Below are 24000 nucleotides of genomic sequence, written 5' to 3' on the forward strand. Positions count from 1 at the left end.
AAAGACGCCACCACAAGACAGCTGACCCCGTTTGAAATGTACATGACACCAACACGGGCTCCCACAAGCTGATCTGTAACCTATACAAACTTCTAAACGAACAAGGAGAAGAAATCTAATGAAAATACATGAAGAGGTGGGAGAAGATGCTGGGTGAACCAATAACACAGAGTCTGTGGCGTGAATTATGGAATAAAATCCCCAAGCTGACACGCTCCATACAGCTGAGAGAAAAGTGGCAAAAAGTTATCCTGCAATGGCACTATACCCCGGAGAGACTTCATGCAATGTACCCCACCACAAGCGACATCTGTTGCCGAGGATGCTCAGCAACGGGAGACTGGAAGCACATATGGTGGAATTGCCCATCCATATCAAACCTTTGGTGGGAGATCAACAAGGAAGTGGGGAACATAATACAAGGAGCCGACGGATTGGACAACAAGGTATGGCTGGCTGACAAATGTAACCCGAAACAAGGACATACACAAAAACACAATTGAGAGGAGTAATGACAGTGATTATAGCGGCGTGGTTGACAATAGGTCAGCATCGGGAACAAAAGAATCGACCCACAATATTTGACTGGCTCCAAAAAGTGTGGAAATTCGTATCCATGGAATGGATGACGTGCATAATTCAGGGAATTCCGGAAACCTTTTGATCAGACTGGGGCAATATCCTGTCCTACCTACAAAGTGACTATATGCTCAACGGTGCCCGCACAAAATCAGAATCATGGACTTTTTGTGATCCTGCACACATCAAGACACTGTGAAACCTAATCCGCCACCCGAGGGGGGAGGGGAAGAGGGTGTTGGGAGTGGGGAGTTTGATGGTGATAGGAAGATATGTAAAACCAATACAAATATATATATATATTTTTTTTAATTCAGTTGTTCTACAGCCACCCGGCGGATCATATATATTTAGAATTAACAAACGTTGGCCAGCCATAGCCTTGTTACAAAAGATCTCTACTGCCAATACATTTCCCACAGGGTCCACCGGGAGTATTAATTCAGAGTGCACATCTAGACTTACCCCAATCATTAAGCCTCCAGAGGGTTGGCCTTTAAGCCCTTTTTTTTGCATAAAGTTGGTAAATTCTATAACGGTCTAAGTGATATGGGGTCCACATCCAGGTTTCTTGTAAGATGAATGCTTGGAATCCTAGAGCAAATTCTACGAGGCACCATTGTCACAGTAATGCAAGTGGTCTTTGGTATTCCAGCTGGCCTCCCTGCAATTTCATTCATGTAGGACTACCAGGCTGGGTATGACACTTTATAACCATTTCAGACCCTTGGCATTGTCGTAGCCCCCAGTATTACTCAAATCGGTTTTGGTTAAAGGCTCTGCCACGTTTTCTTTTTAGCAGATGCGTTCCAAGGCCAGGAAGATCCTCTCGTACATAGAATGGTATAGACCCGGGGTCCTAATTATGCAAGAAACACACGCTGTGGGGACAGTGCATGAGGCATTTGTACGCAATTGGGGCCCGTTATGGTATTATACTGAATACTCCTCACAATTGCGGGTTTCCTTATACTAATACACCACTCCCTTGGGTTTCAGGTATCCGGGAGCACAGTGGACCCGACGGGCCGTTATGTTATAGTGTAAGGCACGTTAGGAGGGTAACTCATTTGTACTGGTGAATACCTATGGGCCTAATATAGGCGACCCTGAGTTTTATCACAAAGTGTCAAACGAGATAGGGGATGTGAACGGGACATATATAACATGGAGAGGTGAGTTTAATACAATCCTGGACCATCACCTGGACAGAACCACCACCAACCCCCAGGCGTTGGCTAGAACAGCCCAGACCTTTCACCAATTGTTGGCATATTTACCACATGTAGATGTTTGGCGAGTCCAGCATCATTGATTTCTGGTTGATCTCCTCGGAATTACTCACTAAGGTCCAGAAGTGTGAAATTCACCTCGCACACTCTCGGATCACTCACCATTGATTCTATCCATAGAGCTTGGAAAATGCCCTAGACCTCGCCCAATTTGAAGGATGCCCCCTGTGGTATTGAGGGATACAGGGGTAGTTGAAGGGCTGGTAGGGATATTGAAGAGTTTTTTAAGCTAACTGAGGTGTCAGTGAAATTATGTTTCACTCTTTGGGAATCATTTAAAGTGTGGGCGCAGGGGATTTTACTATCAGTCTGTAACGAGGGTCTTTAGAGCTATTAGAAGGGAATTAAATTTAGTGGAGGGTAGGTTGAGGAGCCTGGAGAATGAACAGCGCAGAACTCAGGATGGAGCAATACTGGGTCGGATCCGGGGACTATTAGCGCACAACCATGAACTGGCTGACCGAGAAGTCCTCCATATATCCTTCACTGCTAGGGCCAGGAGGTATGGTGAGGGGAACAAAGCAGGCAGGTTACTCGCCAGGATGTCTAGAGCCAAAAGCAATCGGCAACCTATCACAAATATAGTGGGTCCAGAAGGTTCAGTACTTGTGAAGGAGGAAGACATTCATGAGACATTTGTGGAATTTTATTAGAAACTATGCTCTAATTGTGATAGTGTGTCAGCAGAGGACATATCTAATTACCTGTAGGGCATACCCCTGCCAGTGCTATCGGCAGGGGCTTGGGGGTCAAGAACAGGCCAACACAATCGAGGAGGTGGTGGAGGCGATGAAGTCGCTAGTGTAAGGTAAAGAGATGGGTTGGGAATTGAATTCTACAAAGAATTCATACAGGTCCTTGCACCCAGGTTACTAAAGGTCTGGGAGGAGTCGCCGATTACGGGTGTACTCCTTCAATCCATGCGTGAGGCCATTATTGCTGTATTACAAAAACCCAATAGCTCTGCTCAGGACTTGACTTCATACAGGCCGCTTTCCTTGCTTAACTCTGATGCCAAAACATTTGCAAAGGTCCTGGCCCCTCGATTGCTCCCACAGATGCCTTTTTTAATGCACCCGGACCAGTCTGTAAGGCTCTTATGTCTTGATTACTTGTGGCCAGGCATACACAAGGAGTTTGCAAGGCCCATTAGATACTGCGAGGCATGTTTGAAGAGTGATTATTATTAGTGGAATGGGGTGGGTGCAATACGTTTAGTATCTAATAATTATGTTTTGAAAATGACTGGATCTTGCCATAACTAGTTGTGGGAGCTGTGGAGGATAAAGGTATTGCATGATGGACAAGAAAATAATAAAACATGGTGAGCCAGGCTTATAGACAAACAAGTGTATTCTTTTTAGACAAATGAAAGCTGAGATTTGGAGAGAGTGCCCGTGATCAGTTACATAGAGTTGTCAGAACTATCTCTAAAGATTTGTCCAGGAAGACCAACTTATATAGACCGATCACTAATATGAAAGCACCTTGGCCAGAACACAGGTGGGCGCTACCAGACAGGTTTGCATAACGGTAACAGATCCTTGCACCAGCTGAAGTCAGGGCGTCCGTAAGCCTTGCAGTTTGTTTGTACCTTTTCATAACATAGGGTCAGGTAACATACATATCACTTCTATGGAAAACAGCATAGCAGCAACTGTGATACTAAATAAGGTAATTATATAGGAAGGAGAAGCAGCACACTGAAGTGTGACATTGGTTGCTGGGCTGTAGCAGAAATCTGCCATGTCTTGTTTACAACATGTGTTGTGTGTAACGTGTAAAGAGGATTTATACATGGCTATGCAGGCCTATGATAACATATAAGATATTCTGCAACAACAAAGTGAAGTCAACACAAGGGTATTCATTAGATTTCTGGAAGGAGTATTTTAGAGGGAAGAGGTTCCTTCCAAAATCATTACCGACAGTAGTGGCCACTTGCTTTTGAAGAAGATCTGAGTGTTACGCTCACCTGGTATCCACAGGGACACCACCCAGCTGGGTTACTCGCTGGTATGCCTCTCGGCTTTGCCCTGATGTGGTCTGCGGGGAAGGTTCTGCCTGAAAATACAGGAGGACTATGTTCAAGACTGACCGACTGGGGTAAGTATCCTCCCTCCACCCCCGTATGATTTCAGTCCCTCTGGCACCCTCTCCTCACCTTGTGGTAGAATTAGGCGTGCTCTCCGTCCTGCCTTCTTTGCAGGGGCGCGTTGTCTTTCATGGGCAAGTGCGGTCCAGTTACTTCACTGACGCCGGCCCGTTTGATATTGTTCAGGTAGGTCTTATTGCTGTTCTTTAGTTTTGTTGCTATCCTGCATGCCTTTCTTTGTTTAAAATGTCTCTTTTTTCTCCCTTAGGTACGGAGAGCTTCAGCGCGGCGAACTGGCTTGGTTGAGCCCCGCTGGTAAATGATGACGCATTAAAAGCGCTATGATGTGGTTAGTAAGCGCTATGCGCAGCGCTGCAAAGTCTTGCCTTTGCTAACCTGTTTTTTCCTTCCTTGTAGGTCGCGGTGTTCTAAAGCGCAAGTGGAATGTCCGGAGTGGTGCCAGCTGAGAGGCGACCAGCCAGGTAAGCCTTTTGAGCAGTTCGTAATTTGTAAATGTCTCTACTGCTTGTTTTAATGTTGCCTCCATCTTCCTCTTTCAGGTCTTTCCGGGAGGCGTGCAGATTCGAAGAAGCTGTTCTCAGTAGCTGCAAGTGTTTAAAGATGAAGACTGCAGGTAAGATGCTGCTGCTAATGATGTTCCTTTTGTCTCCTTGCAGGTTCTGCTTCTCCGAGGTTCGAGGGAATAGCTGGACACGGTGAGCGTCACGTTGCAAGCTGCAAAGTAACGCGAAGCGTGTTTTCTTGCGCGGGTGTGGTTTAAATAGCCCCAACAAAATAGTCCAGGTAAAGTAGTCCCAAGACTATCACACCCAAAACACTAGACCGCATAGCTTGGTTCTTAGGAACCAAGCTATGTGGATGCCTCCATGTTGGCTGACAATACAATAAAGTAGTTCCCAAGCACATTGTTTTTCATGGTGTATGAGCCTGGCGCCATAGGCCCCATGAGGATTTTTGAAGAGGATGCCACGCTCTAGAGGCCCGAGTCCTGACTCCACCTGGCCAATGGGTTTGCTAGAGGGGGTTTTGGGCGAGGGTCATGACACTGAGGCTCTTTTTTAGTGTAGAAAGGGATCAAGCAAATCGGATTTGCTCTCTATGGTCAAGTGTTTGATGGAGGATAGAGGGATTTAACAGGACCCTAATGGCCAGTGTGATCATTTATTTATTGCATGGGTATAGCGCACCTAACCCTCAGGCATCTGGGCGCTTGACTTAAGAATGTGGTTACAGAAAATACTTGGTTATACAGGTCCATCAGGTAGTTATACGGTACAGTGATACAAAAGCAGTAGTGTCTTCGTACAAGATGAGTAGCGACTAGGAACAGGTTGACAGACATAAGTACAGGATAGCTATTGACCTGTCTGCTAGGTGAATTCAGGACTCCTATGGGTAGGGCGGATGTAGCTTGGTGTCCTGTGTGAAGAGCCAAGTTTTTAGTTTTTTATGAAAGGACAATAATGATGGATCCATCCTTAGTTCAGTGGGCATGACGTTTCAGTAGTTAGCTGCAATGACTGGTAAGCTGGAGCCCCCGGCTTTTTGTCTTTTATATCTTAGTGTGGTCACTTGCCCTACGTAAGCTGAACGGGTGGGTCTGGCTGGTTGGGTTTTGGCGATCAAGACAGATAACAGGGAGCCGTGTTAGATAGGTATTTGTGCGTGAGCGTAAGTATTTTGAATTTAATGTGGTCTTTAACTGGTAACCAGTGAATGTTTCTTCTGAAAGTGGTTGTGTTCAGATTTTGGGATATTGAGCTCCGCTCTAATAGCATTGTTCTGAACAACTGGAGTTATTTAATGTTTTTAGAGGAGGATCCTGCGAATATTGCATTACAATAGTCTATCCTGGAAAGGATTAGTGCTCTTGCCAAGGTGATGCGGTTCTCTTCAGTAAGATATGGTCTGCATGCACTGATGAGTTTAGCAGTGTAAGATGATGCCGAGGTGATGGCATTGACTTGTCGAGAGAGAGTGAGGGAGGAGTCAAGGTAGACTCCTAGTGTCTTGACTTCTTTGGTAGTCATGATGCAGTTTCCATCTATGTCGAAGGATTGGTATGAAGGTGGGAGGCTCTTAAGTTTCGCTGGGCTGCCCAAGATCAGGATCTCAGTCTTATCGTCGTTCAGACAAAGCTCGTTTTGAGCCATCCAGGCTTGAATAGTGTGATAGATTGCGTTTAGGGCATTGGCGTCGGTATTGTCCCCTGTGATAGGAATTAGTATTTGGGTGTCATCACCTTAGTTTGTATATGTGACAACCAAATTGTCTAATTTATCAAAGAGAGGTTTTGTGAATGCGTTATACATTTTAGGGGATACGCATGACCCCTGTGGCACGCTGCAGGTGACTGGGGTAGGGCTATCTGCCACCGTGTATGAGAAGACTCATCGAGCGGTTCGAAAGGAATGATTTCATCCAAGCTATGGCACTATTAGAGAAGTGGGCATCACCCGCAAGGTGCCGGTATACGATGTTGTGATTTACTAGATCGAATGCAGCTGACGGGTCCAAGAGGAGAAGGATGGCTAGGTCACCTCTATCTCTTATCTGATCCATTTGGGTTTTTAGGTCTACCAGGGCCGTTTCCGTGCCATGACTTGGACGGGAACCTGATTGGCGAAGGCCCAGCAGATTGTGTGTTTCTAGGTATTTTTGAATTTGTACATATGCAACCCTGTCAAGTATTTTTAACAGGAATGACACAGTTGTGATAGGTCTATAGTTAGTTGGTACGTGAGGGTCTAAGGATGTTTTTTTCAGTAAGGGCAGTATCCAGGCTTCCTTAAAGTTGTCTGGTACTTTATTAGAGGTGAATGAGTTGTTTATAAGTGATGTGACGAATGGTACCAGGTTATCCGTGCAATATTTGATTAGTGTGGCAGGCCTTTCATGGTTTTAGTAGTCTCCTCTACAGTAATGGGAGAGAACTCCAACTTCGGGAATGGTTTGGGTGGGTTGTGTTCCATCGTAGGTTGAGCAGGGGTGTTTAGTTTCAGTTTTTTTTATTGATTTTGAGTTGGAGTGAAGACATTTTGTCCATCAGGGTCTTTGTATATTTTCACACCAGGCTTGATCCTTGATGCAGAGGTCTGGGGCCAGTGAGGGTGATTTTATTTCTCTCAACACTGAGAATAGCTCTTTAGAGCTAGAATTGGCATTCTCTATACGCAGGTTATATGCATTGCTTTTTGCTTGTTGGGTGGCTTTCCTATATTCAGATGCTAGTGAAGTAAATTATTGTTTATTGTAGAGTGAGATTTTTTTTCTCCAGTTGCTTTCTGCATTTCATTTTTTATCACGTAAGTCTTTAAGTTATGGGGTGAACCAATGATTGATATGTGCTTTAGGTTTAGCTTTGCAGTTTCCCATAGGTGCCACTGTGTCTATGGCTGCCTCCATGGTTTGGTTATAGGTAGCTACCAAGGAGGAAGGGTCAGCTGTGTTTTCAATATGTGTAGTGAGCCGTGAGAGCAGAGGAAGCATGTTGTCAGGCATGATGTTGCGATGGTTGCGTGTTTGTTGTCAAGACTGAGGTTACTGGAAGCGTGAAGGTCATTAGAGGCTGGTTTTTGGTTGACTTGCTATGTTTGCCCTTTTGGGCCTGGTGCACTTTGAGGTATTGAGGATGATGAAGCCGAACACAAGAGTTTCCCTCAGATGAGTGAAACTATCGTGATCCTGTAGGTGGGGTGAAAGCACACTGCATGAAGGAGTAGAGCAAGGGAAACTGGGATGACAAGCTTGCAAGTAATGAAATGTGCATCTAAAGGAAGATTTACGGTCCAGGTTGGTGACCAAAAGTTATTTTTCCTGCCATTTTTAAAAAGGGGTTTTGCAATTTTTGTGTGCAAATGGAGTTGAATAGATTTCCTACAATTCTGTAAGGTTGGAAGGCAGAAGGAAATAAAATAAGTCACATATAGTTGAAATCAATTAATGTTTGTTTTCATTGTTTTCAGGAGGGAGATTTATTGGATTTAGACCTTATGGTTTTCCTCCACATCCCCTCACTGAGGCCTGGTTAGGGACATCTATCTGTGTAACCGGTTAGCCAGTTTCCATAGAATCTAACATCTGAGAATGTTCTGTATGAGACCGAGCATCTTCTGCAGTCTGGGGGTCCATATGCTGAGACTTCTAAACAGCCTCTTGTTTGCCAGTGCTAATTCCTGTGCGAATACGCCAGAATGCACGTTACATGGCAATTAAATCTCCAAGGACATTTTTTTTTCATTTAAATTCAAGACTTTTATATAGCCCTTCGGCATCCACAAGCAGCCATCTCAGAATGCGTGTTCATCTGCATTGCAATGTGATTCATTATCATTGGGGTGTACCGATAATAGTGGGTTTTGGTGTGGTGTTTATTGAAGCGAAGCGTGGCCTAAAGGGACAGCCATTTGGGGGTATTTTGACAGCTTGTAGACAAGTCTGGCAGAGAAGATATGCTGGTGACGGTTTTTGAATGGGTATGCCAGGACACCGGATTTAGCAGAAAGTGTTTACTAATAAATGTTTATCTTAATTTGGAGATTTCCAAATTGGAGGAAGCCTTCTCTGCAATCCCTTTCCTGCTCCTGTTGGGAGAAACACCAGAGGAAGGTGCTTCAGTGACTGTGTTGGGGTTTTTAATGCCATATGTCTGGAGGGCTCCTGGTATCAAGAATCTATCGGGAGGAAAACGTCAAGGGTGGCTAGTGAAAGGGGTCAAATGGGGAGACAGGAGCTTGAGGTGCGCGTGGGACTTATTGCTATTGAACGGGAATTGTGCTGATGATGTGCCTCCCTGTTTTATTTGGCTTAGCGGCCTACTGGTTCTCTACTTTAGATTACTTCTTTATCTCGGCTGATATCTTTCATGGGGGAGGACATTTGGCAATCAAGAGCACTGAATTGAGTTACCAATCTAGGGTTCATCCTCTCTGCCGGGTGAAACCAGCTAAGGACAGGAGTTTGGATGTTTAGGTCAACCCTAGAAACTCTGGTCAAATGGTCTAAGAGGATAGGCTCTGCCTTTGAAATTCAGATGGTAGGGATTTTTAATGCTATTGATATTGATATTTTATTTATAATGCGCTCATACACATGTGTTTCAGAGTGCGACAAGGCAAGGGAGGGGAACAGGGAAGAAAACAAAACAACGATCTTACTAGGCCCAGTGACATTGAGAACGCGCAAGTGCTTGGGAGATGGTGCAGGGAAAAAGTGCAAGGGAGGGGGGAGAAGTGGAAAGTACAGAGCAAGGGGAGAACAGAAGTAAATACTGATAAATACATGATAAGAACAGCAAACATGGCAATAGTAATGCATCCAGCAAGTGCTAAATTGAGGGAAGCAGACAGGGTAGGTCTGCTAAGTGTAAGGGACGAGGAGGGGGACCTGTGTGGGTACAGATACAGACCCCAGTACAAAGTGTGGCCGGGAGGCAGTGCAGGAGGGTGGAAAAGATAAGCAGGAGCTTGGGCCCGGTGGACAGAGGTTGGCCAGGTGCACAGTACCAAGAGAGACCAGAATCAGCGGAGGAGAGGGGCGAAAGCAGAAGCAAAGAGGATGGTCTTAAGGTGCTTCCGGAACCGGAGGTGGTTCTCCTCAAGTTTTAGGGCTGTAGGGAGGCTGTTCCAGAGGGAGGCCGCAGCTGAAGAAAGAGATCGGCCCCCAGCTCGTTTCCTAGAAAAACAACTGACCCTGAGGGAATTAAAGGTGGAGGAGCGGAGAGCTCGAGAGGGGAGGTATTTGCAGAGGGATAGCTTAAGGTATTTTGGACCCAGGCCCCAGTAAGCCTTGTGGATAATGCAGAGGGTTTTGAATTTAATCCTTGAATCCACTGGGAGCCAATGAAGAGATTTCAAGGCTGGAGAGATACGATCCCAGGGCTTAAGGCCAAGGACAAGTCTTGCAGTCCGGTTCTGAATTAGTTGCAGAGGGTGGAGAGTAGAGAAAGGTAGATTTAGAAAGAGGCTGTTACCGTAGTCCAACCTAGAGAGAACCAGACTTGGAATACCATGAGCTTCTGGGGGAAGGAGAGGAAAGGTAGAGTACCTCTGAGGAGGTGCAATAGGAAGTTTGACTTTTTAGAGACCTCAGAGATGTGGGCGGAGAAGGAAAGGGTGGAGTCAAAGATGACCCAGAGGTTCTTAGCCACACAGGTAGGGGTGGGAGGAGGGCCCAGGGAAGCAGGCCAGAGAGTGAGGGGAAAGGATGGTGGAGGTGTGCCGATGAGGAGGATCTCCGTCTTGCTGGCATTCAGACAAAGATCATTGGCAGCACACCAATCTTGAATGGCAGTTAGGCATTCAGAGATAAGAGAGGGAGAAGAGGTGGCCGAGGGCAGCCTGAAAATTAGCTGAGTGTTGTCGGCGTAGCACTGGAAATTTGAGCAGAAGATGGCAATGCAATGGGCATGAGTTGCCAGGTATTGGTTGAAAAGCCAGGGTTTGCGGTTAGACCCCTGAGGGACACCACAGGTAGAGAGGAAGATAGATGATAGGATGGACCCAAGTTGAACCTGGGAGGATCGGTCAGAGAGGAAAGAGGTCAGCCAAGCCAGAGCCTGATCAGTGATACCCAGGTTATCAGAGAGACAGTTGAGCAATATGGTATGATTGACTGTGTCGAAGGCAGAAGCGAGATCAAGGAGGATGAGGACAGAGGGAATGTTAGAGTCAAGGTTGGAGAGCAGATGTTCACGGATGTTCAGGAGAGCAGTTTACGTGCTTCTGGCTGCTCTGAAGCCAAACTGGTGGTCGTGGAGACAGCCAACAGAATCGGAGTGAAGGTTAAAGGGATGGTCTAGTAAAAAATGTTATTTAAAAAATAGATAGGCAACATAAAAAATAAAATACTAGCATTCTCCGTTTTAAAACTTCCTATGTAAAATTTTGAGCTATTCAAGCTCAAAATTCGCAAAAGCAAGCACAGGGGCGCAGCCATTTTGTGAAATGGAGGCCCTCCTGTGCTGGCTTTTGCTTTTGCGGCACTAATGAAGGAAAAACCAGCCAGCTGTAGTAAACAAACTCTACCGCTGGGTGGCTTTCCCTTCATTAGTGCTGTAGGCGGAGGACGGGGACCGGAGACCAGAGCAGGAAAGCTGCAGCTGAATCTCGGTAAGTGCTATTTATTTTTTTTACAAAAAATAAGCACTAGCTGCAGTTTTTTTCTAAGTTTTCCGGGCTGGAGGAGACCGGAAAACTTAGAAATAAAACCGCAGCTTTAAAAACGTTGTATTTATGTTTGCGGTTGCTTTTGAAGCGACCTCAAACATAAATACAACGGTATTGTGTTGGAAAACGCCGCGGTTTTTCTTTCCAAGTTTCTCAGGCTCCTCCGGCTCGGAGGAGCCTGAGAAACTTGGAAAGAAAAACCACAGCGTTTTCCAACACAACCGCATGCGTTTCTCTCATAAGGTAATTGGGTCCTCCCACATATTCCATATCTATGACAGTAATCACCACAGCTGTGCTACTTCGGAAAATCTTCGGCGTCTGCGTCCTGCGTCGATGATGTTGATACGCCGCTCTCAAGGACCTCCTCCGACGGCCGACGTCACTGGATGTTATAAGGAGGACGCACGACACCCATAGCCTCAGTTCCGTTTTTTCCGCAAACGTGTTCGCTTCGGAGATCTCGGCGCGCCTCGACTCTTAGGAGTTTTTGTTCTTTTGGTTCTTTTGGTTCTTCAAACCTGTTCGTTTGTGAAGTTATCCTTTGTGATGTCTACCTCGTCTTCCACCCCGCGTCCGGGCTTTAAGAAGTGCGGGGACTGTGGGTCCAAGATGTCGGTGACGGACTGGCACGACGCCTGCCTCGGGGAGGCCCATGACACGGATGATTGTGTCGACTGCCAGTCGCTTACGTCCAAAGCCTTGCGGGAGCGCAAGAAGAAATTGTCGGTAGGTAAGGTGTCCAAGCCACGGAAGTCGAGGTCTGCAGGGCTTTCGACGGACGATTCGAGGGGCGATTCTCCTCATCGTTGTCGGAAGTCCAGTGGGTCTCGGTCCCGGAGTAGGTCCTGCCACTCCTCTGCCTCTTCGAGGCACTCCCGGAAGCGCCGTCATCGGTCGCCTTCCCCGTCCTCAACCGAGGACTCCGCCCGTCGGCGGGTCGCTTATCCCACCAAGCATGCGACGCTGGAGGAATGGGCTTCCTTCAGTAAGAAAATGCTAGCGATTCTCGAATCGCACGGCACTGGTCCGTCCGCGCCTCCGAGTGGGGTCGGTTGTGATTGGTCGAGAGACACCACTCGTATGCCTTCGGGCTCCGGTGGTCAGCACTATTCGCGGGAAAGGTCCCACTCGGGCAAGGGGAATCGTTCTCGTCATGTCCGTTCCAGGTCCCGGTCCTCGACGCGCTCAAGACCGTGTGCACCTGTGGTGTCTTCGAGGAAGATGTCGACGCCTGTGGCGCGAGGTCGTCAACGGACTCTTTCGAGGCTCCGCCTCCGAAGAGGTCGTCGGTGCCCAGGCTGTCCAGGGACACGCTCGGGGCTCCGCCCTCGAGGCCTGTGTCGGCGCCGCGTTCGGTGTCGACGCCGATTCACTCGACGCCCTCAACGCCTTTCGAGGCTGTTTCGACGGGGGTACCCCAAGGCACGGTGGAACCCCCTAGGATGGTCAAGCATGGCTTTGTTCCCCATTCTGTGCCCTCTTACCGCCATCTTGAGTACATTTCAGAGGTGGATGAAGGCTCTGATAATGGCATGGTTCCTGATACGGTGCCAGATGAGATTCTCTCGGGCCATAGCCAAATTGAGGACCTGCGTCAGTCCGTGCACGATGCCAGTGGTCTGGACACCTCTCCGGAGGTGGAGTTTTGTAGGCCTGAGCCTGGCACTCATGCCGACTCCTCGTACCGGCGCCTTATGTCTAGGGTCACAGAGTACTCGGGGTGGTCTGCTCCCCAAGGGGATTTTCTTCTGGATGACCTTACGGATATCCTCAACCAAGGTCCACCAACTGACCCGGTACTGCCGTTCCATATGGCTCTACAGAGGAGGGTGGCGGCGGCTTGGACTGCTCCGGAGAGTCTACCGGCAGTGGGCAAGTCTGTGCCGCGAAAATACCACCCAGCCAGTAGCGACCCCTGCTACTTGACCAAGCACCCCACTCCGGAGTGTTTGGTGGTGCAGGCGGCTACGGCCCCAGCAAAGCAGGCGTTGTATCCTACCATCCCTCCTGATAGGGACGACAAGCGTTTTGATGGTTGGGCGAAGAAAGTGTTTTCTTCAGGGGGTATGGCGCTTCAGGTGACAAACTCTGTGTGTGCCTTGTCTCGTTTCACGCACACTCTGTGGAACTGTGTTTCCCTAGCGGCTGAACATATTCCCGAAAGGGACGAACGGGATGGTTTCCTTGCTATTGTCCAGGATGGCAAGGATGCCATGTGTGAGGCCGTTCAGTCGGGTTTGGACATGGCAGATTGCGTCAGCCGGTCAATGGCGGCGAGCACTGTAATACGCAGGTTTGTGTGGTTGAGGAAGTCGGGGTTTGCTCCTGATGTGCAGGTCTGGCCCCTCAACATGTCCTTTGACGGGGAACATCTTTTTGGCAGCAAGGCTGACGAGAGCCTTGAGAGGTTGCAGACCTCCAAAGCTGCAGCGAAGTCGTTGGGCGCTGCAGTTCGACAACCTCCGCCTTTTCGTCCTAGGGGACAGCAATGGAGGGGAGGTTCATTTCGTTATTACTCATTCTTTGGTAAAGCGAGAGGAGCTGCCACTCAAAGGGGCCACCGTAGGAGTGCCAGAGATGGAAAACAAGGTACTCAAGGTGCCAAGGCCGCTCGGGCCGTTGCCTCTTTGCCCTCAGGCAATGCTGTAGCCGCTTCAGCTCAGTTATGAGGCCATGTCCCATGGTTCGCCGGTTGGGGGAAGGCTGGCGCAGCATCTTGTAGAGTGGCGTGCCATTGCTTCAGATGTGTGGTTTCTGGAGATCATAGCCTACAGCTACTGTCTTCCTTTCCGGCAGGGGCCTCACGACAATCGACCGGGGAATCTCTCTTTGAAGAGTCCGGATCCGCTCCTTGCGCAGGAAATTCAATCCCTGCTGGAGAAAGGCACCATAGAACTGGTGCCTGTAGCGGAGAGGAACAGGGGATGGTATTCCCCTTATTTTTTGATTTCCAAGAAAGACAGGAGATTGAGACCCATCATGGACTTGCGCGGTTTGAACAAACTCCTCAGGAAGGACAAGTTCAAGATGGTTACTCTCTCTCAAGTCCTCCAGGCCCTTCAACTTCAGGACTGGTTGGTGTCTCTCGACCTCAAGGACGCTTATTTTCATGTGCCGATCCATCCAAGGCACAAGAAGTACCTGAGGTTCGCGGTTGGCGACTCACACTTTCAGTTTCGGGTCCTGCCGTTCGGATTGACCTCCGCCCCGAGGGTCTTCATCAAGCTCATAGTAGTGGTGGCAGCGCATCTCAGGAAAGGGGGGATTCACGTCTACCCCTACCTGAACGATTGGTTGATCAGGGCCGCTCTCCCGAGCAAGTCCTGGATCATCTGTCAGTCACCTGCCACTCCCTCCACAAGCTGGGCTTCTCCCTCAACTTAAAGAAGTCCCATTTGACACCAACTCCGAGGCTCCAGTACATCGGAGCAGTGCTCCACACATCCATGGGGCAGTGTTTTCCTCTCCAGGTGATGGCTCATCGCATTCTGCAGATGGTGCACAAGTTTCAGCTTGCCCAGAGTCTCCCAGCTTTCAGCTTCTTGAGATTGCTCGGCCTCATGGCATCCTGCATTCTTCTGGTGCCAGAGGCCAGGTTGCGGATGAGATCTTTGCAATGGGCACTCAAGCTCCAGTGGTCTCAGTCCTCCGGAAGGATGTCGGACCCTGTTCAGGTACCGTCCTGGGTCGCCCAGGACCTTCTGTGGTGGGCCGTTGAAGGCAATCTGATGAAGGGGACTCTTTTTTGGCTACCCTGGCCGGAGGTGACTATCGTGACGGACGCATCCCTCATGGGATGGGGAGCTCATGCCAACGAGTTGACAGTCAGCGGTCGTTGGTCTCTGTCGGAGTCCAGACTCCATATCAATCTGTTGGAGCTCAGGGCCGTCAGGCTTGCCCTGAAGGCTTTTCTGCCGACTGTGCGAGGAAAGAATGTCCTGATCCTGACGGACAACACAGTAGCCATGCACTACCTCAACAGAAGGGGGGGCAGGGCCACTTCCTCTGAGCAGGGAGGCGATGCAGCTCTGGTTCTGGGCAATCCAGCAGGAAGTTTTCGATCTCAGCAGTTCATCTGGCTGGAGACGAAAACGAGACGGCGGACGCTCTGAGCAGGCAGAGCGCGATCTCTCACGAGTGGGAGTTGGCTCAGGAGATTCTCCTGGAGATGTTCGCCCTTTGGGGGACCCCTCAAGTGGATCTCTTCGCCTCCAGTGTCAACTGGAAGTGCGAAAGGTTCTGTTCGCGGGAATTTCCTCCAAAGGAGCCTTAGGAGACGCATTTGTGGTGGAGTGGTCATTCCCACTGCTGTACGCATTTCCTCCAGTCCCCGTCATCCCGCAAGTGCTGCGGAGGTTACGAAGGTTCGGTTCCCGGATGATACTCATTGCACCGGCGTGGGCCCGGAAAACGTGGTACCCGGACCTTCTCGACTTGTCCATCTGCCCTCCACATAATCTTCCCTACAGAGACGATCTGCTCTCACAGGAATGTGGTCAGGTTCTCCATCCAGAGGTCAGATCCCTCAACCTTCACGCTTGGTTTCTGAAAAGTTGAGGTATAAGGATTGGGACCTCCCTGAAGATGTGATGGAGGTGTTGCTTTTGGCCAGAAGGCCCGCAACTAAGTCCCTGTACCGTTGCCGTTGGCGAAAGTTTTGCGACTGGTGCAGGGTTAAGAATGTGGATCCTTTTGTATGTGACATTCCTGTGGTTCTGTCTTTTTTGATTTCTTTAGCCCACAGGGGCTTACAAGTGGGTATGGTTAAAGGTTACCTGGCGGCGCTGTCCATATTTAAGCGCTCGTCTGAAGAGTGTTCTTATTTTAAAATTCCTTTCATTTCTCAGTTTCTAAAAGGGCTCATTAATGTGTTCCCTCCGTCGCCTTTCCAGGCGCCCGGTTGGGATTTGAACATTGTCCTCAAGTTTCTGATGGGTGCTCCGTTTGAGCCTTTGCATTCATGCCCTTTGAGACTGTTAACTCTTAAAACTGTATTTTTGGTTGCGGTCACTTCTGCTCGCAGAGTGAGTGAGTTACAGGCACTTTCAGTTAAGCCACCCTTCACTGTATTTCATAAGGACAGGGTTGTCCTTCGAGTTCGTCCTTCCTTTTTTCCGGAGGTGGTGTCGGAATTTCATTTAGGCCACAAGGTTGTTCTTCCGGCATTTTATCCTCCTCCACATCCGGGTAAGGAAGAGGAGAGGCTCCATAGGCTCGATCCTAGGAGAGCTTTAAGCTTTTATATTTCACGCATGTCCCGGGTCAGAGTGGACAATCAACTCTTCATTGGTTACGCTGGAAAGCGTTTGGGACAAGCTGTGACTAAGCAGACTTTGTCTCGCTGGATTATTCTTTCTATTTCTGAGTGTTATCGCTTGGCGGGTAAGGACCCACCAGTCGGCTTGCAGGCCCATTCTACCAGGGGTATGGCTGCCTCTACTGCCCTACAGAGGGGTGTTCATACTTGTAATATCTGTGATGTAGCCACCTGGGCTTCGGTCCATTCTTTTGTACGTCACTACTCCCTCGATTCCATCCGTGGGCAGGATCTGGTCTTTGCCAAGGCGGTCCTTTGCTCTGCAATTTGATTGGGCATTCCCCTCGAAGAACAAGTTACTCTCTTACCTGGTAACGTTCTTTCGATGGGATAGTCCCACGATGTATTCCATATCGCTCCCTCCCTGCCTTCCCCGCTACAGAATTTATTATGCGATTGCAGCTTACGTTTCCGCAAGGCTTTGTGTGGTCAGACTGGCAGAAGACTGGTGCCACACGTTCTGGGAAAAAACTACAACTGAGGCTACGGGCGTCGTGCGTCCTACTTATAACCTCCAGTGACGTCGGCCCTCGGAGGAGGTCCTCGAGGGCGGCATATCGACGTCATCGACGCAGGACGCAGACGCCGAAAGATTTTCCAAAGCAGCACAGCTGTGGTGATTACTGTCATATATATGGAATACGTCGTCGTTCCATCCCATCGAAAGAACGTTACCAGGTAAGAGAGTAACTTGTTCTTCTTACTTCATGCTTCACTGTTGGGAGTCCTCTTCTTGCTGTCTGAGGTATTTTTTGTCTTTCGAGTTTTTTCGGCAACATTTTATAACTTTTTGAGTGATTTTTGGCTTCATCGTTCGACCGCAGGTTGATTACCGACAGTGGGGACTCGCTGTTGGCGAAGATCAACTTACATCGTAGATCTTCCATCGAAGATGCAGAAGGCCCGGGCTTGGGCCTACTTCGCGCCTTCCACCATGACCTAGGAGAAGAAGTGCCTCTTCAAACTCTGCACGAAATATGGATTGAGAAATGTGTATGTCGATTATCGACACCATAAATGTTTATATTGCCTGCATCCAGACCATGATGAGGAGGGATGCGAGGTCTGCCTTGGATTTTCGAAGAAAACTAAGAAGGATTGCTACAGCAGGCTGGCAGCATGGCTCAAGTTGGGGAATGCCTCTGACTCTGCTTCCGGGCATGGTCATGCCTCACCCAGGACCAGCCGGTCCCATGGGTGACCTCACTCAGAAAAGAGGTTGAGGTCTTTTAAGGTCACCCCACCCTCGGGGATCCAAAAGAAGGCCAGGCTCCGTGTCGCTAGTTCCACTGGGTTCACTTTGGCTCCCAGCCACGGGGAGGATGCAGGCGCCATCACCAACTACTTCCATGGCGAGCCTATCTCTGAGGGGTGCTCCCTCTAAGAGAAAGTCCCTGACTACTTTGAAGCTGCACCTACCGTCGGCGGACAGGGCGGCGAAGGAGAGATCTAAAGGTGGCCATTCGCTGCCCCCTTCGGCGACACCATCGTCTATGTCTACAACCCCATCGGCTGCTCAGCCTTCCAGAACAACTTAATCGTTGACAATCACAATCCCACCATCGAAGGCTACTGTTACCACCCTGTCGACAACCTCATCGACGATCATCACGTCTTTGTCGAAGGGAGGCCTGGATACGAAGGTGGTGTCCACTGTCACGGCGACAGCCACTCCTCACGTGTCCCTACCGCCATGGTGTGAAGCAGCTGCGGCAGCATCGACTAAAGCAACTGGCTCCATCAGGGATGGGGACGACTCCCCTCGCCACTCTGCTCCAGAAGTCTCTGGAGAAGAAAAGAGGTAGGATCCCTCCTGACCCTAACAATGGTGCGGGACGAGGAGTGGCTCCAGATAAACCGGTGCAGATCTATACGAGCTCCGATTAAGGCAACAATAATCTGCCTGAGGACTATTATTCGGACCACAAAGGTGGTTTTGTAACTGTTGGGGTGAGCCCATTTCCCCCTCACACCAAAGGAAGTGCATCAGCTCGGAACCTACGCTGCTTGTTCCTTTGAATCCTCAACCAAGGGACATATAATTGGACTTTCTGACAACACTGCACACACTAGTGTCGGAAATCCAGTAGGCGCTACCCCCCACACAGGGAATTGCGCCATCTCTGAGCCCCCCCCCCGAGGCTTCTGGCCGGGGGCCCACCACGGTGCACGCGCAAGTCAAAGGACCCAGCAGGCCCATGGCGTCAACCCACACCACCACCTCCATATCGCAATTTGACTCTGGGGAGCCTGCAACGCACACGGACACAGGCACAGATACAGCTACTACGGCGACGGACACCAACGAGGCTGATTATTTCGTACCGGCCCCACACGGCCTCTCCACCGGATGAGGTTGGCTCCTTTCACGCCATGATGGCCAGACCTCGGACCTCTTTCATCTGGTGCCTGAGGAGACTAAGAATGAGGGATTCCTCTACCAACGACGCAAATCCAGACGGAAGAACATCATGTCCGTTCCCTTGCTAGATGATATCTGGGAAGTGGGCGTAGCTCAGATGAAGACTTTGAGCACCACGCTGCCCAACCAGGATACACTTACAGGGTACAGGACTCGGCCCCCAAGTGCTTGAGGTCCCAGCCTTCTCCAGACTCAGTGGTCTTACCCGCAGGCGGGAAGCGCTCGTTCAACCCATCGTCTGCATCCATGGTGCCCCCTGACCAGGAGGCGAAGAAACTGGACGCTATTGGCAAGAAGAGCATTTATTCTGAAGCCTCCACCATTAAGGCTGCTAATGCCCTCGCCATTCTTTCCCACTTTGAGCGGGAACTATGGTATAAATTGGTCCCTATTCTGGACATCCTGGCTAAAGACAAGAAAGTTGAGACTCTGTCCATGTTCCAGGAGGGGGCGGTGGCCTTGGACCACGCCATTACAGTGGCAGTGTACTTTGCGGAAACTGGGTTCTGCCAAATGGGCAACTGAGTGTCTATTCGTCGGCAAAGATGGCCGAGGGACACCAATTTACAACCGGATGACCAGTCCAAAGTGGTAGACATGCCGTTTGATGGAGAAAACCTTTTTGACAAGACCGTCAATGAGTCTCTACCAACCATAAAAACGCACGGCACGTTCGCTGGGGGCCGTTCAACAGCACCTGTCGTCCTTCTGTTGCTCGAGAGGGAAGTTGAGCATGTCCTCCAAAGGATATACCACCTCTTATCGACAACCTTCCCGCTCCACAACTCAAGAGGCATACAGAAGTCGCCCACAGGCATATGGTGATGGAAGACAGCATTGCCGCAGGGCACAGAAGCAGGCCTGTACTGGCGGTGAACTTGGGCCTCCACTTGTGCACCTCAATGGGAGGCCGGCTGTTGAGGTTCGTCAGAGTGTGGAAGACCATCACCACGGACAGATGGGTGCTGCGTGTTCTCGAGCAAGGGCACTCCTTGGAGTTCCAATGCAGGTGTCCTTGTATTCCTACTGTAGCTCGACAACAACAGCATGTGGAGTAGCTGCTACAGAAGGTACATGCTATGTTAATGAAGGGGATGATAGAGCCTGTCCCCCACCGCCTCTGGGGCTGTGAAGTGTACTCCAGATACTTTCTGGTCCAAATGAAGTCAGGAGGGTGGCGCCCAATCCTGGACTTGCAGCGCCTCAACAAGTACTTGAAGTTGCATAAGTTCAGGATGGTCACGTTGCAGCACGTGTTCAGCCTACTGGAGGATGGCAACTTCCTGGTGTCGCTGGATCTGAAAGACACCTACTTTCACTTCCCCATCCACCATAAGCACCGCAAGTCCCTGCAGTTTGTGGTCCAGGGACGACACTATCAGTTCAAGGCGCTCCCCTTCGGCCTGAAATCGTCCCCAAGAGTATTTACAAAGTGCCTGGCTCCGTGGCGGCACATCTTCATCTCAAGGACATCCAAGTCTACCCTTCCCTGGACAATTGACTTATGCATTCCAGCCCATGTGCTGAAGAGCCATCACACGGCGAGGACTGTGCGTCTGCTGACAGATCTGGGGGTTTTCATAAATTATCCGAAGTCCTGCTTGGAGCCATCGCAGATATGCACCGTTTCTGGGTGCCTGACTCAACAGTCGCTTGTTTGGCATCTCTCGGAAGAGAAGGTGATGGCCATCCTGGGGAAGGTACAAGGCCTGTTGTCGGCGTGATTAGCTACACTGCAAACAGTCAAGTCGCTGTTGGGCATGATGTCCCCCTGCATCAGCCTTGTCCCTCTGTGCAGACTGAGGGCCTTTTCCAGGACTGGACGCAAGGTGGCTGCAGGTCTCAGGCTCTTGGACAGGCTAGATCGCCCTCAACAAAGAGTTCCGGCTGGCGATCCATTGGTGGGGCCTGGGCCCTCACCTCACGCAAGGAGCTCCACTTTAGGTCTCTCCATACCAGGAGACGGTCACCACAGATGCCTCCCTGGAGGGCTGGGGGGCCCACACTGGACAGTTGCATGCCAGAGACCTCTGGCTACCGGAAGAAAATGCCTTTCACATCAACAACCTGGAACTTCGGGTAGTCTTCTGGGCCCTCAGGTCGTTCCTGCCATCACTGAGGTGAGGATCTTCATGGGCAACACCACCACCATGTTCTACTTCCCGAAGCAGGGTGACGTGCTATCCGTCCCTCTCCCGGGAGGCGCAGGCCCTGGCAGGCACCAAGAGCACCATTGCAGACTCTCTCAACAGAGAGCTGCATTTTGGCCATCAGTGGGAGCTTCGCCAGGACAAAGTGGCTCTTCTGTTCCGTGAGTGGGGTCAACCCCAGACTGACTGCTTGTCAACGGCGGCAAACTCCAAGTGTCAGAGGTTTGCCAGCAGGTTCCCGCAGCCAAGGAGCATGGGAAATGCTTTCTCGTTCCTTTGGGAGGGACTCTTCCTTTATGTCTTTACTCCTGCTACGAGTGACCAACACACTCAGTGTCACTGCAGGATGATACTCATTGCTCTGACATGACTGCGACAGATCTGGTACCTGGACCTGCTATGTCTTTCGGCGGACACATCCATCCGGCTGCCTCTAATTCCTGATCTTCTTGCCAGAGAAGGCGGGGTGATTCTGCACCACAATACGGCGTTGTTGAGCCTCAGGGCATGGCTCCTGCAGCCCTAGAGTTTGGACATTATTCTCTGCCATTGGAATGTAAGGACATCCTGGTCAGGGCGAGAGATTCTTCGACGTTGACATGCTAAGGCCATAAGTGGAAGCGCTTCTCCATGTGGTGCCAGATTCAGAAGATTACTCCTCTGCATGTCACAGCCCCACAACTCTTGCCATACCTGCTTTCCTTGCCCATGGCTGGATTGGTTCATGCCTCGATCAAGGCACACCTTGCCACCATTTCCCGTTACACCAGGACGCAGAGTAGGCCTTCCCTGTGGTCACACATACTCTTCAACGAGTTCCTCAGAGGCCTCTTCAGAACTTTTCCACCAGTGAAGGCACCTGCCCCAGCTTAGTAACTCAATGTGGTCTTGACTAAGCTCATGAGGGGCCCTCTTTGAGCCGAGGAAGGCTGCTTACCTTGTGGTGATCACCTCTGGCCCTGTCTTTGAAACGCGCCGAGGAAGGCCGCTTACCTTGTGGTGATCACCTCTGGCCCTGTCTTTGAAACGCGGAAGGACAAGTACAGCTGCTTGAAAGGTGGTACTCCGTACACACCCCACCTTTATGTTGAAGGTGCCGTTGGAGTTCCACCTCAACGCACCTTTGGTGTTACCTGGTCTTCTTCCTGAATGTGTTGTCGCCAGCAGGGAGGGCTTTGGATTTGCTGGATGTTGCTTATGCCTTGAAGTTTTATGTGACACGCACAAAGGGTTTTCGGAAGACTTTCAATCGTTCGTCAATTTTGGACCTCTGAATCATATCCAGATGGCTCTCCGGCTACATCTTGCACTATCTAGGCCGTCTGAGAGCCCATTCCACCAGAGCCATTGCAGCAACAACAGCGTTTCTCTCTGGTGTGCCCCTGTTCGACATCTGCAGAGCTGCTACGTTGAGGTCCACGTACACGAGGTACTACTGCGTCGACAGGGTTTCCAGGGAGGATCCCCGGGTCGGACAAGCGGTGCTACGCAACCTGTTCTTTTGAGGGGAGTCTGTTCCTGGGGTGAGTGTTTTTACTTCTGTTGAGTCTTGCCACCTCCCGTGGATGTGCATATGTACTGCTATGTAATCTTTATTAATAAGCATGTGAATCCATGCCAGACCCCATGCTGGAGAAGGAACAAGTTAATTACCTGGAACTCATGTTCCCGGTAGCTCCAATACATGGATGCACATGCAAACCCTCCTGCCCTCCCCTCTGTGGCTCTTCTTGGTACTTACTGCCACTCTACGTGCTTACCAAATATGAAGATGGCCACCAGGGTTGGAGCTTAGGGAGAGGACTGTCATTGAATGGGGGCAGTATGACCCATTGGTGTAGTGGATAAATGCAGTTTTCAAGCTAAAACATTTCTTTTTAAAGAGGATTCCCAGCCTGACAGGGAATATTCATGTGAATCCATGCAAGACCCATGCTGGAGAACAGGAGTACAGGTAAGTAACTTGTTCCTTGCCTTGTAATTAATAATGAAACGTATTCACACGGTTGAGATCAGCTTTGCAGTACTGTTGAATTGAAATATGTGTTTTTCTGTTTCAGAGAACTGCTGTCCAAGCCAAGGAAAGAAGCCAAACAAAGAGACTTTCTGCTGCTTCAAAATATGCATCTGATATCACCAAATTCCTTGTAAAGAGCTAGCATTTAAGGGTTTCGTTTATAAAAATAAGCAATCTGTATTTTACATCGTTTGTTATTGCAATAAAAATTATTTGTGTATTCAATATTCCTTTATTTCTGTTGAAATCCTTAAGAGGTACAAACAAAACAATCAAACATAATCAGTATGTGAATATTTACAAAACAATACAACACTTTTCAGTATATACAAAATATATAAAACATGCTCAGCTATTCATTTCCATTACAAATCAAACAATATGCATATGATTACAAAACCGAATGCAGTGTGGGTAGAGCACCCGCTGATCTCATGAAATTAAGTAGAACCTGCTGCCGGTGAGGGGGTTGTTACAAGACAGTGCTCTTCTGTCTTGGTGAGGGATCAAATTAATTTGGGTTGAAGAACTGGTATCACCCGGGCGCTGGTTCATTGAAGTAATGACTTTGTATGATTGTGTACAGATTTTACAAAGAATTGGAGCCGTCATGTCTCTTTATATTCGTTGGTGATTTATTAATACACTCATCTGACACATGTATCTACCCAACATGGGTCTTTTTCAAGGCTGCGGTGACAGAACAAGGTGTGATATATATGTAGTTTAGGAACATAATTACCTGATTGGAGGTGGATGGACCTGACTCGTAACTGCTTTCCATAAGAACCCATTCAATGTGGCGGTGTGAGGTTTTCTAAAGCCAGTCTGCCATTAAGGGATTTTGTTGATCGATCTTTGACATGTTTCGAGATGCTGGGGAACAATTCAGCAAATAACTTGCTGTCTGCATCCATAATTGTAATTGGTCAAAAATT

General features: G+C 49.3%; 1 protein-coding gene across 4 annotated transcripts in view; it reads left to right on the top strand.

Moving 5' to 3' along the window:
* ZRANB3 (zinc finger RANBP2-type containing 3) overlaps nt 1-23287 on the top strand; it is a 2038675-nt gene extending 2015388 nt beyond the window's left edge. For all 4 annotated transcript variants that reach the window (XM_069616553.1, XM_069616555.1, XM_069616554.1 and 1 more), the window contains one exon: nt 23106-23287. In XM_069616553.1, the coding sequence (XP_069472654.1) occupies nt 23106-23204 (99 nt within the window). In that variant the 3' untranslated portion in view covers nt 23205-23287. The remainder of the gene's footprint in view (nt 1-23105) is intronic.
* Nucleotides 23288-24000: the final 713 nt, after the last annotated feature.

Source organism: Ambystoma mexicanum, chromosome 9, assembly GCF_040938575.1.
Source record: "Ambystoma mexicanum isolate Mex_15411 chromosome 9, UKY_AmexF1_1, whole genome shotgun sequence".
NCBI classification, from domain to species: Eukaryota; Metazoa; Chordata; class Amphibia; order Caudata; family Ambystomatidae; genus Ambystoma; species Ambystoma mexicanum.